The following is a 15,753-nucleotide window of genomic DNA, read 5'->3' on the forward strand; positions in this document are numbered from 1 at the left end:
TATATATAATGTAACATTGGCCACCATTTTGAGTCTTTGCGTTTGCCCAGAACAACATACCTAACCACATCCTACCAAACACTAATAACACCAACATCAATTATTCCTAGAAAACCAACCTAAACACCCTTGCTCCATTCAGGATTGCTTCTGCTCTTTAACAGAGTTTGTGGTTAAGCAGCAAATGTAACAAAACCAACCCTTAAACCCCTGTCCTGTAAAAAAGTACCAAACACCAGTAAGTACAGAGCACCACTTTGGCTGAAATGAGGCAATTGCGAGCGACGCCACGGCAAAAGTTGTCAACATGTTAAAGATTTGTTACAACTGTTTTTATTGTTTTGTGCGTTTGTGTGAGTGAAATGTTAAAAGAGTGCACAACAATAGCATCTGATTTTTATTTGTACCTCTAGTACCTCAGTTCCTCACCATAAAAAATCTACTGTAAATAAACCTAAAAAGTCCAGCAAACTTAACAATCTTGAAACGTAACACCACCAATTTTACACGTTAAAGTGTGTAAAATTTTCATCTTTTTCGGTACCTTTTCTGTGCCAATTTGGCGGCCATGTTGATGATGGGGAAGTGTGTTGAGTGAGACGATGTAGTTCACTGAGCGGCTTAACACAAAAGTAGATTACTTTAAGTACAACAAACTGACTTTTTTTGGTTTGAAGAATTATCTTCATCATCATATGTGTGGTTCTTGGCACAATTCAAGCGGGATCAAAACATTATTTGACTCTCTCCATTCATTATATACAAAGTTTTCCTGAAATAAGGTCCCATGGGGTCTACCGGAAGGGGCGGGACTTCGGCATTCTACTGCCTCCAGTGATGTCACTCAGTGGCTAAGTTGCATTGTGGGTATTGTAGGCACCATGTTTCGAAAAAGAAGAAGGATGTATGTAATAAAAAAAGGCGATGTCTCTGGTTCTGCTATATCGATTTTAATAATTTCTTTTAAAACTATCCATGAGTCCAACCATATTATATGAATGCAATACTCAGTCCAGTGGAATTCTTTCCACACCTGGTGTGCCTACATTACCCACAATGCAAGTTAGCTACTTAGTGACATCACTGGAAAAAAATTATCAGATTACATGCAGTTTCCTCTGGAGACACAAAAGATTGTTATACAACTTTTTTCACGAGTCCCTCTTTAAATGCAATCATTTTTATTTTAACTTTTAAGTTCCAAATCCTAAACCAAACCAAATAAACTAAACAGACCCAGACATTCGGGTCTGTCGTAAACCTGATGCAAAAAATATACAAAACCTTTCATTGTAATTTAAATGAATAATGAAATGATAAATCGAAGAATGACATAACTGACTAAATCAGACTAAGGGTTAGGGAAGTATTTGAAGAAGTGCCACCATAAAATCTAAAGTTATATTGAATGACAGACAAACACATCCAGGACTATGACAGGATGTCATGGATGAAAGGATGCTTTAGGACTGCTGTTCAGACCAGCAGACCAGCAATAGTTGTACCTTCAAAAACAAAATGTAGAAATCTACTGCTTGTTCTACTCTTAGCTAACTACTGGGACATTTACAGGAGACCTTTAATAACTGTTTAGTTAGCACCATTGGACAGCTGGATTGACCAATAACAAACAGCCTACATCACGTCATCACGTTGCCGCAGTCACGCAAAACATTGCCGCCAAATACTCGTTCTTTATGTCCATTATTAGTTTGGTTCAAGAACGTAAATAATGTGTTGCTGCCAAACATTACTTAAAGTAAAATAAAAAGAAAACGTATTAATGTGCACTGAACGAGTGCAATTAACCACAATTACTTAAATATTGTAAATGAGTACAATTAAAAGGCGCAACATGTAATTATTGTATATCACCAGAGTATCAGCTAACTGTTGCTTACAGTAGTTGCTGCTAGCTAGTTAGCTCAGTTTGCCATATATCTAGTGGTCTAGACTGGGAGTTTGGAGCCCCAGAGGAGTGTTAGTATTTACAATGCTAGGACAGGAACAGGCCAGGGCTAATTGGTTAGCATGCTAACATAAGCAGATATCTCGACACAATACACAGATATAATGACAGAACTTCCTTCATGTTCCGTTTGTTTCCTTTTTTTTGTTTTCAACTAGAATTCTTGTATATTACACCTTAACGAGGCACTTCTACTTTCTCTGACTGATTTCATCTACAGCTTTAAACTCATTACTTTTTAGAGGCCAACATTGTAAATATTAGTATACTCCAATTACTATACTATGACAGCTGGAGTTACAAGTGACTTTGCATATTTCGATTCCATTTACAAAACATTTGAGCTTATATTGTTACCTTGCTTACACTTATAAGAATAGAAAAAACTGAAACCATCATCAGCCACGGGCCCTCTGGTTGCCTAATACCAAGCCCTCTGGTATTAGGCTACATACAGCTATATACAAATTGCCAAAATGAATTTACATGAGAGCAAGTGTTGCACATTTCCATGTCCAACCCTCTTTTGTATTGAAAGTACAGTGAAAGAAAAACACAAACATTTAACTTGGGTTATTCAAAGTTTTATTAAAAGAGAATAAAGCTTTAAGATAGCCGATACTATACTTTAAAAAAAGAAAAATCAGAAATCATCCTCCTCAGGAAAAGACTGACCTAAGAAAAACATACAAACCACATTAAGGTCACATTCCCGTGTCGCCTCCCAGTCCTCCCTTTCCACTCCTCCTCCACTGTTAAAGGGAAATTCCAGTACTTAAACCCGGGTCCCACATTTACATATTTTGGTGTGTAATGGCTAATCGATACAAAAAGTTTTGGAATCTGTACAGTCAGTCAATCGCCTCAGCTGGCAGCTCGACCTTACGCAGTTCTCCCCGCTGCTTCTGATGTCCACTCTCCCTTTTCAAACTCAAAGTTGTTAATTAAGCGTTTATTTCCATCAAACCGAAGTTGTTGAGTGTTGGTTTTTTACTATGCGAGAGTTACTGTCGGTGGATTTGGCTTTTCTTACCCATCAGTCATTTCCTCACTACAATATGAAAACATGGAGCCCAGGTTTAAAAATACGAGAATTCCCCTTTAATGTTTGCCCACTATTTACCACTCTCCTTACGCGAATGGATCCATCCTGCACCTCCCAGCCCTCCTCCTGGTTTTGAGCCCAGCTTTGCTCTTCTTTTTACAAATTAAAAAACAAAAATCTGAAAAATAATCTCTGGTCGGAGAGCCGTCACAAATTGTGTCTCTGAGGTCCCACACAAAATGGGAAAAAAATTATTTGGATTATTTGAAGGCCAATTTAGTTTAAATATTTCACTACAATGTTTCCGGTTTGATGGGGTTACGTGGACAGGGATCCTCGGGATCCTTTCCGGGTAAAAATGTTCCCATACTCCTGCTCCATGTATCCATCCTGAAGTCTAATCCTAATCTGATCCTCAATCCTGTTCCGGCTCCGGAAAGGGGAGACAATGAGCCCAGTCCAAACCTTCAGAATACCAGCAGAACCAAAGAGAAGGAGGCAAGTTAGAATCACACCTTCGGGAAATACTTGAAGGAAAAAAAAAAAAAAAGAAAAAAAAAGAAAGATATAATCAATCCCAAAAAAACTAGCAATTACTTTAGATACTGGAAATGCCAATAAATGAATCTATGTAGGAGTTTACTTTGATAAAACCAAAAGGACACTATCTATAATCAATCCCAAAACAGATTCACTTTGGATACTAAAAATGAGAAAAAGCAAAAATACAGACAAGCTTTGGGTCTCAATATACAAAGTGGTATAACTTGTATCAACTGAAAACATCTACAACGGCACTCTACTGTCAAGTGTATGTCGAGAAATGAATAGCCTTATAATGCAGATTTCACAGTGGACAAGGCACAGCCATCATACCATTGGTGCCACATTTGAATCCTCCTCCTCCTCCTGTTTATCCTAATATGAACTGTTTCCTCTCTTCCCATCCTATCCTGTTCCTCTGAACTCTACAGAGAGACACACAAGAAGGTCAAAGGACAGTAGTATATGCTTAAAAAAAAGCCAAAGAAAACAAAAACATACAAGGACAAGTAGAAGAAAAGTAAAGAGAAGGGGCAGAGATGGTTAGCAGAAAAACAGTGTTGATGAAAAGGGAAAAGGGAAGACAGAGTGAGACAGGGCTATGAACACAGAACAGACTTGTCCCGTCTCATCTTTAAAAATGAAAACTAAAAAAAAAAAGCAACAAAAAAAATTGGGGGGATAGGGAACACACAAAGACAGTGTAAACAGGTAACAATTGAGATAATCCATGAAGTGTATACAGGATTTGTTGAGCAAAGTGAAGATTTCCTCTCCGGCTCTGGGCACATCGTTAGGGTGAATCTAGGTGCGAGAGCGAGATCGGGAGCGGGAACGGCGGGGAGAGTAGCGTGGAGAGCCTTTGCTGCGACGAGGGGAGTAGCTGCGTGACCTGCTCTTGCTTCGGCTGCGGCTACGAGAGCGGGAACGACCGTAGCTGGGGCTGCGTGGACCATCCGTCCTCACAGAAATGTAGGCCGTCTCTCCCTAAAGACACACACGCACACACATCATTAAGCATCCATTACCTGCAGCAACAAACAATGTGTCAGGGAACATAATCAGCACACAAAACTACATTTATACAGCTCATAGATGCATTTGCAGAACCAACACATGGACCAAGACCACTAAATTTCTAGTTGAACATGCATATATGTAAAATTGTTCACCAACCAGGTCTAAATCCAAATTGGACATCTTGAAAAGAGACCGTTCACCTCAAACCAAAAATACATATTTTCCTATCTTACCTGTAATGCGTGAGTTTATATAGCCGTAGACAAAGTTCTTCCCACATTGAGTTTATTAAAATGCCTTTCTTGGTGCTTTGAGCATTACACGCCGAGTGCCATCTAGTTTCATTATATTAGAGAGAAGGCAGACATTTCTACAGTCCATATCTCCAAAAGTCTGCAGCTCACACCAAAACAGTCCGGATGGATAAAAAGCACTACAGGTAAGAGGAAAAATATGCTTTTTTTAAATTTCACAGTAAACTGCCCACTTCAAGATTTCTTTATGGGTAGATACTAGACTTGTAAAACATCTATATTGTGGTTCATTGTGGCCATTTTTGTCTGCACACAGCTCTAAATCATTTGGTCCAACTGTAGGTCCAACACCTGGCCAACATCTTCTGATAAATAAACCAATCATTGAAGAGTATTCGACACAAATGACAGACAGAACCAGAATTATGATGCAAAGCAATATTATATCGCCATTCAAACATAAAATCGACCTTTACTTACTGCCAGGTCATTTCCACCTTCACTCCTGCTTTCTTCATTTGAGAAAACTTGTCAGTTCCAAAATACAGTCGCAAAGTCAATCCTTATTAAGTCAGCCTGAGGCTGTAAACCTTTACGTACCTCATGAGAGCGAAACTTGGTGTTATCTAATTTACGGACAGCGTAGGACATGTCTTCTTTGCGTACAAACTCCACCACTCCGGTGCCATCACGGTACACATCAGCATAACATACATCACCTGCCTCTCGCATGTGATCCTTCAGGTCCTGCCAGCTTCCACTGGGAGGTAGGCCTGAAAGGAAAAAGTTGGTTAAGACTCCTTAATTCAGCTTTAAACGTAATATAGACATAAGCACAACCTGCAGAGGAAATGGTCACCATAACCCACCTGTCACAACAACCCTGTAGTCGGAGCGTCTGGAGGGGGGACCATGCCTTGACCTTGGGGGTCCCATTCCACCTCCTCCACCACCACCGCCACCACCTCCCCTTCCACTTCTAGGAAACTCAACACGCAGGCGGTAGCCATCGTAGTCATAGCCATCACGGCCGCTGACAGCATCTTGAGAATCCCTGTGAAATACAACAGTTCAGTAAACACAGTGCTACTAGTTAATCTTGCAACTACTGGCCTATACTAATGAAACCTGGGAGAAAAATGTGTCTTACTGAATTAATATATGCCCTGATGACAGAAATCTGGGTGGAGAACACCCTGAAACTATTGGTAAAGTGACTCTTTACAAGTATGATTTGTTTCCACAAAAGGAAGAAGTGGAGCTGCTGAATTTGAAAAGGGGAGAATCTAATCTACTTAAATGTGCACAGGCATGAAGATCATACTAAGACTTAGATTGGCAGCTGCTCTGGTATTTCAAGATTGGCACTGAAATCTGTTGATACATGCTAAATTGAAACGCACTGCAATCCAAGCCTTTGAGTGTTTGTCATGCCATCAACTGCCTGTAGTTATGCTAATGTTGAGCACGTTACATTTTCTCACTATCATGCAATTAAGCCAGCTTTTTTTAATACTGTGGATTCACAGATTTATCCATTAAAGTATTAGCTGATATAATTTGATAAAACTAATATGCCACACAGAGATTGTTTTATAGAGCCAGACTGATTGCAGTCAGTTGTTTTGGTATACTTGGTGTGAGGAAAGACCTAAATTAACTGATTATTTTGTTCTATAAACACAATATAACAGTGATAAATGCCCATCATAGTTCCTCAAGGTACTGTAATATCATCATGCGTCTTGTTTTGTCCAGTCCAAAACACAAAGACACGCAATGTAGTGTAATGTTAGACAAGAAAAGGCAGCAAATGATCACATTTGAGAATCTGGAACCAGAGAGTGGTGAAAGTTGACCTGAATGACTAATCGATCAGCAAAATGGTTGCCGGTTAATTTTCTGTAAATCAACACACTGATCTTTGCAGCTCTAAATGCTGTATTTACTTTACACGCACACTGGTTTGCCATGTTGAAGGTTGTGGCCTACAGCAAACATCTCCCGAGAACGGAGTATGGCTGGAACGAACCTAGCTTGCACTTCCTTTCCAACTAAAACTAACGCAGTCCACAGCAGCCCTCAGTGGGGGTAGTCTAAATAATAGATGCACCTTTTAGCGCCACAAACTATTGTGCGCGAACAAAGAAATAAATCAGCAGCCCCCTCTAACAGTCAAACAACTGAACTTTAACGGAGAAATTATTTACTGCAGCTCGTAACTAACACACCGACAGCCGATTGTACGAGTTTATTTCAAGGAATTTGTAGATATATTGGAAAAGGTTTGGGTGCAACATGACGGAAAGCGCGGTGGGACATATCAGTGAGACATGGCGCAGCTCACCTCGGGTCCTCGAACTGCACAAAGGCAAACGGCGGTCCTCCTCTTCGGTTTTTCAGATCAATATCACGAATGGCTCCATATTTATAAAACAAGTCTTCGATGTCCTTTGAGCGGATATCTGGGGGGAGATTCCCGACGTATATCCGACAGTCGTTGCTCCCTGCGGGTCCTCGAACTACACCTCCTCCAGACATGTTAGCACAAAACAGGCTAAGTAAGTTAGCTAATTTTGCAGTTAGCTAGCTGGCTAACAGGTCCCTTCCGGCCAAACAAAAGCAAAACTTCGGTAGTTCACTGTATATAAAATACTATCTGTGAATTACACGTTAACAATTTTAGCTACAGTTTAAATAGCTGAAATCGTTCAGGGTGGATTTAACAACAAATTAACAAGAACAAAAAGTTGCAAACTGCGGCCATGCGACTCCTTGCGCCTTGCTTCCTTCAACAACGGTGTTTCCTTCAGTGATGAAGAGAAGGCTCACACCACTTTTAAAGGAGCGCACATCGCCACCTGCTGTCCTGGGGTGTGACTCACATCCGACAGTATATGAGCATGCGATATATGAAAATCATTTTAAAAATCATCCTCAGCAGTGGAAACACTAGTTTGCAAAACAATCTCACCTCAAGGTCTATTCAGGAGCTGTTACTTAAATGTGATCATATAAAATTAACTTTATTTGTGGTCAAAAATTGACTTTTGAACAAAATTCCATCGGCTTAATGAAACTCACATGATGTGGTCAAAAACTCTGAAACAGCTATTAAATGGAGCTTGAGGTTAGGTTGTTTAGTCAACAGTATGTGTGTATGTATTACATCCACAGCATCCTTTTTGGCCCATTTAACATGAATAAAAGTGTGAATATATCTAAATAACATTGATGATGCATTGGGATTCTTTTGCTCGTGCCACATTCAGGATCGGTCAGAGACACAAGTATAGTATAAACACAAAAGACAATATAGTCAGTGCTTTAGTTTGTCTCACAAAACAAAGAATCCAAGAACAACTGAATTACAAACAACTGCGCTGATGAAGACAGTGAGATGCATTTACACTTTTTTTCAATTAATTATTTGCAAGGTGACCAACAAACTTTCACACTTGGATAAAATAAGTGTAAGTTGCTCTAGGCTTGCCTACCAAATTAACATACTAATGATATACAATCATGTCATTCTTATTTTTTTGCTAACCACAGAACAAAAACACAAGTTACAACTTAAGTCTTTATTTGTAAATAACTTAAAATAAAAAGTGAAATTTAATTATAAAACTTGTACACATTTCAAACAATTCAAGCTTTCCAGTGTCAGACAGCCACAGCAGCCATTCATTACAATCTTAAAAATACCATGAAACAATAAAAAAATCATACATGACTGATTTCAGGGCTCCAGACTAACTTTTTCCACTGGTTGCACAGGTGCTCCTGCAACAACCGTCTATGTACTGAGGAAGTGGATCAAATGAATGATCATGGATTGTTTTGTTTTCTTTTGTGTGTTTATTTATATATCTTTGGCAATTATGGCAAAAAGATGATCATTTTGCAGGTCGCACTGTCTCCAAAAATGGTCGCAAAATGCAATCTTATGGTCGCAGTCTGGAGCCCTGGGTTTGTAAATCGCACAACCCAATGCTGCAAATAAGTCTTTTTTCATGGCTACCTTTGTACCTCAATATGAAGGCCACTGACTGTTCAGAAGAAGTGTTCAACACATCATCTATTAGAGTGTTTCTTAGTCCTTCTTGGTGTGTCTTTCTCTGCGTCTCTGTCTGGCCTCAGACACGATTTTGAGCAGCGACAGCAGAATAGGCACACACATGGGCAGGAAGAGTGGTATGTATATAGCAAACTTCTGGTCATCAGGGAAGTACAGGAGGTGGAGGAGGGAGGGGTCAAAGAATGCTCTCTCCGACGCCAAGATGGCCTCTTTACTGTACTGCAGGGCAAAGCCGAGGTTCCCGGCCTCCAACTCGGCCACAGCCAGCTGCAGAGACGTGACGGCACTGGACACCTGAGTGACAGCAACAACAATCAGAGGTTGGACTGATGCAATTACAGAAGAGAGAGTTTTATATTTAACAACTTCTATTAGAGTATTGTTAAATTCGTAAAAGAAAACAATGAGTAAATATCTTGGCCAACAACCATTATTACCATGACTGAGTCAACACGAAACATTAAACATTATGTCTGGACGTATTCCTTAAATTGACACCATCAGACCAATAGACGCAACACTTTAAGCAAAGCTGCATTCTAAATCATTCAACCTGCATGTTTCATCAGATGATCATATAGAGAAATCTTATGTGAAATCAATTTGATTTCTCACACTGTCCATCAAAATATAACTGCATCGATCTCGTCCATGCTTATAGCATGTTTCATAGCTGTCCCCTTGATGTTCTTTATAGGTAACATGGAAGCTGCAATAGCAGTTTCTGGTAGCAGTTAAATTATAATATAATTATATTTATTTATATATATTATAATTGTAAAACATTTTTCATATTGATCAGAGAAATATGTTGTGGGTTTATTGTACTGCCCAGGAACTGCAATGTCCACCTAATAATACCTACTAAGATGCATAAAGTGTCCAAAAAATATATCTGCATCAGACTCATCCATGCTTATTGCCTTTATTTTGTTTTAAAGGATAAGTACCGTTTTTTACAACCTGGACCTTATTTCTGGCAAAATATATGGTCATTTACTCACCCAGATAACTTTGGTGTCATTCGGCGTCGTTCGGACGAAATTAGATCCAGTGTAGCGGCGATATATCCATATAATGGGAGTAACGGGGCATCGACACACAGCCTCTATATAACACATTATCTGCCACGAAACTAGTTCATTTCATCAATATTTTGTTATGAAATGCTAGCGCTATTAGCCTCTGAGTCCGGGCTCGTCTGTTGTCAACATCCGGGGTCTGTAGGCTGATCTACTACCTCTGACCTGGAAGATGTCGTCTCTGAGCTGCGCGCGCACCCGCGACAGCGCGCCTTGTTTACCTGTAGCTGCTACTGCTAGTTTGACCCCGGATGTTGATAACGGACGAGCCCGGACTCAGAGGCTAATAGCGCTAGCATTTCATAACAAAATATTAGTGAAATTAACTAGTTTCGTGGCAGATAATGCGTTATATAGAGGCTGTGTGTCGCTGCCCCGTCTCTCCCATTATATGGATATATCGCCGCTACACTGGATCTAATTTCGTCCGAACGACGCCGAATGACACCAAAGTTATCTGGGTGAGTAAATGACCATATCTTTTGCCAGAAATAAGGTCCAGGTTGTAAAAAACGGTACTTATCCTTTAATGAATTTAAGCTTGGTAAGTAGGTAGCTAGTTATGGAAGAAGATGACATCCCCTTTCTTTGTTACCACCTACTAAGCACTGATCTATAGATTCTCTAACAGTGGGAACCAGCTGTCATTGAGCACAACACCAGAATTAATTGAATCACTAAATAAACGATGACTAGAGGTCAATCTTTTTGAGTGACCAGATGCTCCAGAACGGAGCCCCTACAGGGCCAGATATGTACATTCACACACACTCATATAATGCACACAAATAGAAACTTACTAATTAACTCAGGTGTGTATGCATCGTACCTGCTGAGCGATGTTGTCATTGATAACTATGTTTCCAATCTGGTCCAGTAGCTGCGCCAGTGAGGTGATGGTTGTGGTTGCTGTTGCAATATTTTCCACGCTCCGACTCCACATGAGACGGTCCAGCTCCCAATCAGCAATTCCTGCACTGCTGCACGGTGCCACCAGGAAGCCGGGGGGAGGGGCGGGCGACTGCACACCCAGCAACAGCCTGACAGGAAACAGTGCAGGGAAGTTAAACTGTGTTTACAGGAAAATCAATAACGGTCATACTGTAGGCATCCATTTACCGAAGCTGTGCGAGGAAGACTCCCATGACTTTGGCCATGTTGATGTTGATGTCAACAGGGAACTCAGCCTCTGGTTCGTAGAAACCATTCACATTATAGACCTGTAAATACCCAACAAATTAGAGTCAAAATCACTGCATAAATAACAAACCATGGTGATTATGACAAATTCACTTAAATTAAGCTATAACCATTCATAGTATTCAGACTCCTCTCACCCAGTGTTGCCATCAGATTATCTTACCATAATACCACCCCATCGTGGAGAGTGAAAGGCATTAGAAGGCACTTCCTGTTTCTTGTGGTCATTGATGTGAAGGGGTGAATGGTGGGCATCCGGGACGTACAGAAGAAAGTTCAACACTGGGTTGGAAGATGCAGCATTTGAGCCTGGAAATGCAAAAAAAAAAAAAAAAATGTAAACACATACAGTATAAATTCACCTGAACACATTACAAATACGTTTCTATTCAGTGTGTTGTCTTTTACCCAGTCTCGCCTCCACAGGGTTGATGACATGAGCGAGGCTGTCAGAGTTGAGTATGTAGGCGCCACGGCTGCTGTCAAAACGCGGGTTGACACCGAGCATGGCATAGTACAACGTCTGTGAGGAGATTTTACTCATTAACATACAGTAGCCTAGCATCTCAACATCATGGTGTGTGCTGCAAATTCACACACTTCCACACACTGTACCTGAGAGTCAATGCTAAAGTTAGCCAAAGGAGCCAGTTTTCTCAGCAATGGTTGGATGTAGGTCTGCACCGCCCCCTCAATGTCCCAGTGTAGCCGGTGGGACTTCGGGTCTGGGTTCAACAGACTGAAAGTTATCTCATAACCTTAAAGAGAAGACAAGAATAAGCAGAGAACAGAATGAAATAATTATATTCTGATTGGTACACTGGTCCGTATGACTGCGCTGAAACAAAGACAGACCTGGGCTGGACTTAAAGGCTCTCATACTGTCAGCGATGCTCTCTTTGTTGCCAGGGCTGAGACGGACTCTGTCGCTGAGGGCGGCCGTGATGTCAGTGTGGCTGAAAGACATCACCTGCAGCACCTGCTTGACCCGAGGCTCCAGGTGAGCCAACAGTTGCTCTAGTGTCCTGCCCACTTTCATCTGGGCTCCAATACGCAGCAGGGCTGTGCGTCGCTGGCCAATATACACATTTACATCCTGAGAGGCATGAAGGTAAAAGTTGGTGTTGGGTATTATATTATCTCCTGTTTATCTAGAGTGACACACTGAATCATAATTCTGTTTGTAAGCCGTGCAGAAGGTATTGTATTTAGACTGCTATCCGTGTTATTAAATAGGAAAGTGTTAACAGTAGACAAACACTAGTCTTTGAAGCTAAATATATACAGTATATGAAAAAAGTTAAACATTGAGAGTTTGAACCTCGGGCAGCAGTGAAGATGACTCTGGGATCACATACACAACCAAAGAACCAGAAGGACTCTCACTGAGCGTGTGCAGAGATAGATCTGCCTCTAAAGAAGAAGAACAGAGATACAAGTTACAGAAGTTACAACTTGTTGCCTCACCCAGATTACAAAATGTTAGGGTTGGGAACAACAGCAACTGAATCTTGATCTGATGAGCAGGCAACATCTCACCTGCAGCAGTGGGCTGGTTCAGGGCGTCCTCCTCCATGATTGTAGCCGTGCGGTATCTTGTGTCATACCTGTACCTCAAAGCTGTGTCCTCTGGAAACAAAAGAGTTTCAGACATGAATAACTTTGCAGCGTTCGTATTTTGTTACCATAAGATCACAGATAGTGTTAATAAATCACCATCTACTGTGTGTTCCTCATCCTGCGTCTGCATCAGCGGGACCTTCTTCTGCTGTTCTGGTGTCACAGTTCCACGTGCAAACACAACCTCCACATCAGCACAAAGCTGTAGCTATAAGAAAATACATAAAAGGAGGGACATTTTTAAAAAGGTACACATGAAAGAAAAAATAGACCACAAAGATGAAGAGATGTCAGCAAAAGGAAGCAGCATTAACAAACCTGAAGGTTAGCCAGCTCTGTTATCTGACTGACAGGCAGCCAGGCGCGGTATGTTTCAGTTGTTCTCCACCACAGAGGGACTCCTATGATGATGACCACCGCTGCTATGGACAGAGCAGCAAGCTGGCCACGCCTACGCTCTGAGTGACACACAGAGACAGAAAAGCCTCACGTACAAGGAATGTGCCTTGGTGTATTGGTGCATAAGTATAAAACATAGTGTGAGAAAATATAAAATGAAGATTAAAGCAAGTACTGCAAGATAAATGTATAACTACGAAATTAAAAAATTAAAAGAAACATGAAATAGTATAATAAAGACACATTTTCCACCTGAGACAATGTCATGCTGTATACTGTGGTTGCTGTACCTGAATTATGTCTAGTATTATCATTAGTTGATATTAATAACTATTTTGATAACTGATTCATCATTTCAATCATTTTTTAGGCAAAAATGTAAAACATTTGCTGGTTGCAGCTTCTTAAATGTAAGGATGTGCTGCTTTTCTTTGTCATGTATGATAGTAAATGAAGGGTCTTGGGCCGTGGACTGTTGGTTGGACCGAAGAAACAATTTGAAGATGTCACTTTAGGTGATGAGCATTTTTCACAAGGATTTGACATTTTATAAACCAAATGATTAATGAATTAAACGTGGAAATAATCAACATATTAATCACTACTGAAAATAATGCTTAGTTGAAGCCCTAGTGATGGACACCTTGATCTGTCAATAGATAAACCAGGAAATACACTTTTGTGTCGTTATTTTACACATTGACAGTCTGTCAAATAATATATGTATATGTTAAATGGTATCACATAGCCAAATTACATATGACAGAGGATTTCTATCCATATTGTTGCCTGATGCCTCACTCTACATAAATATGTATGTTCAATAAAAGACTGAGCTTGATGCTAGATGGCAGACATACTTCATTGAAGTATACAAGATGCAAACATGTTTAGTCTGAGAGAGACAACATTCATTAGTCAACACACAGTTAACAGCTTCAAAACCTGGTTTATTTTTAAAGCTAGAAAAATACAAAATACGACGAATTAAGGCGTTTTTCTCTGCTAAGGCAGACTTTAATAATTATAGTGCTGTAGTTTATTTTAGAATAAAAAATAAATAGTGACAATAAAAGACATAATGTGGCAAAAAACAGCAGGTGTGTGTGTGCAGTGTCTTCAGTGAAGGCATCACTGCTGCATCTGCTGCTGCGGCTAGCTAACTGTTAGCTGTTAGCTTCACAGAACAGAACAGCGGTATGTTGCTACGGTCGCTACATCGGTCGTAACTACGTGTTAAATACGCCCTCCTGAACTGCTGTCAGCTGGTGCAGATGCTGTTTTATGTAGGACGTAAATGAATATAAAAATTCAGTTATGAATCCACTCACCTACTTCCGCGGTAGCCATTTCTGTCAATGAAGCTAAATGGGGTGTGTTTGATATGACACCGCACCGAGTCACACGTCACATGACCGACATCAAAGACACAAACCGGGGGATTAATGTGGCTGTGAAAACACAAATAACTCCTAATTCAGACGCAACTCTACTATTTGATTTGGGATATTGTAATATACACCTGTCTGTAACGTGGGGAGGCGGGGAGTTCACCGTCGGCCCACCAGGTGGTAGAAATTAAACGCACTAACACAATGTAGGCCATCATGAACACTAGCGCCCCGTGTGGTGGCTTAACGTAACTTACTATTACCTACAAAGACCAAATAAACACTTACACTTGTCTACAAATAAAGTGATTGACAACAAACACAGAAGTCCTGCAACGGCTAAATGTCACCTTACTTAAAAATGTTTAGTGTTGTCAGGACTAAAAACATTTTCAGGCTGTGTGATGACATACTGGTTTCCATCATATCGAGCAAGCGACAAAAGTTTCACGTTTTTCATGAAAACTCACACCTTAATTCATAAATTGAGTTGCCAAATGAATAGAAAAGGAAATCAAGACAAGGACAAGGTTTGGACAATAAGCCTTTAAACAAAATAAACTTGGATGAGCTAACACAATGTGCCATTGGGCCACAGGAGTGATGGTTGCTGAGAATGGTCCTCTGTACACTGATGTAGGCTAAAATAGTCATTTACCACATTAATACAGTCTAGACAGTATATCTGATAAATGTGATGTTGTTTTTAATTGAATAAAATTGTGCTTTTGATTGAAGCATAGGGAGGTTTATAAGTGACGACAAACCTTTGTGCAGGAGTGTAAGAAGGAGCAAAAATATTAGAGGCACCTTTCATACAATGCATTTTAATATAAAAGCACCAAAAACTTCCACACAAGTGGAAATATATTGCAGGACTCTAATAAATAATGTACAGATGTTTCTGTTTTTATTGTAACATGTATATTTACATGTATAAAAGAAGAGGTTGACAGATGAATAATGTTGTCACATGTTTTACTACTGTGCACCAGTATTACTGACCCAGACAGCATCAAAAACAATAAATCCTTTTTTAAATTTACTAAACTTCATTTATTCAGAGATGATTTATGTACTGCAGGTACACATTCACACCTGAAAGCTGCCCAGTACAACCACAGTTTGATGTGTTGACTATGAGCAGCT

At 40.1% G+C, this 15,753-nt stretch overlaps 2 protein-coding genes across 5 annotated transcripts; both read right to left on the reverse strand.

Moving 5' to 3' along the window:
- Positions 1-2,537: 2,537 nt before the first annotated feature.
- On the reverse strand, positions 2,538-7,649 carry LOC311269256 (serine/arginine-rich splicing factor 1-like). 4 transcript variants are annotated; one of them, XR_014624064.1, is made up of 6 exons: positions 7,179-7,649; positions 5,701-5,885; positions 5,432-5,604; positions 4,301-4,544; positions 3,891-3,982; positions 2,538-3,479 (listed from the first exon to the last, which is right to left on the reverse strand). XR_014624064.1 is itself a non-coding variant. In XM_084373320.1 (4 exons), exons 1-4 carry the CDS (start codon positions 7,370-7,372, stop codon positions 4,362-4,364), a joined length of 735 nt encoding a protein of 244 aa, XP_084229446.1. In that variant the 5' UTR covers positions 7,373-7,649; the 3' UTR covers positions 2,538-4,361. The 4 variants fall into 4 exon arrangements, 1 of the variants encoding a protein (XP_084229446.1); XR_014624065.1 differs by having other exon boundaries at positions 2,538-3,982; XR_014624066.1 differs by having other exon boundaries at positions 3,891-4,544.
- Positions 7,650-8,140: 491 nt separating this feature from the next.
- pigs (phosphatidylinositol glycan anchor biosynthesis, class S) lies at positions 8,141-14,743 on the reverse strand. The gene is made up of 12 exons (XM_084373171.1): positions 14,545-14,743; positions 13,133-13,272; positions 12,911-13,022; positions 12,734-12,823; positions 12,516-12,607; positions 12,050-12,290; positions 11,810-11,952; positions 11,603-11,717; positions 11,358-11,503; positions 11,114-11,214; positions 10,824-11,034; positions 8,141-9,206 (listed from the first exon to the last, which is right to left on the reverse strand). The coding sequence occupies exons 1-12, from the start codon at positions 14,561-14,563 to the stop codon at positions 8,928-8,930; spliced, it is 1,689 nt and encodes a 562-aa protein (XP_084229297.1). The 5' UTR covers positions 14,564-14,743; the 3' UTR covers positions 8,141-8,927.
- Between the last annotated feature and the right edge of the window lie 1,010 nt (positions 14,744-15,753).

Source organism: Pagrus pagrus (genome assembly GCF_965226575.1).
Source record: "Pagrus pagrus genome assembly, chromosome: 14".
Classification (NCBI taxonomy): Eukaryota; Metazoa; Chordata; class Actinopteri; order Spariformes; family Sparidae; genus Pagrus; species Pagrus pagrus.

What these genes read in the sequence shown, in the direction of transcription:
- LOC311269256 (XM_084373320.1), bottom strand. Translation starts at nt 7,372, where the DNA reads ATGTCTGGAGGAGGTGTAGTTCGAGGACCCGCAGGGAGCAACGACTGT. An exon ending in GTGCAGTTCGAGGACCCGAG is followed by an intron (nt 5,886 to 7,178) that starts GTGAGCTGCGCC and finishes TGTATTTCACAG; the next exon opens with GGATTCTCAAGATGCTGTCA. An exon ending in CTACAGGGTTGTTGTGACAG is followed by an intron (nt 5,605 to 5,700) that starts GTGGGTTATGGT and finishes TTTTCCTTTCAG; the next exon opens with GCCTACCTCCCAGTGGAAGC.
- pigs (XM_084373171.1), bottom strand. An exon ending in AGCCTTTAAGTCCAGCCCAG is followed by an intron (nt 11,953 to 12,049) that starts GTCTGTCTTTGT and finishes CTTCTCTTTAAG; the next exon opens with GTTATGAGATAACTTTCAGT. An exon ending in CACGATGGGGTGGTATTATG is followed by an intron (nt 11,215 to 11,357) that starts GTAAGATAATCT and finishes GGGTATTTACAG; the next exon opens with GTCTATAATGTGAATGGTTT.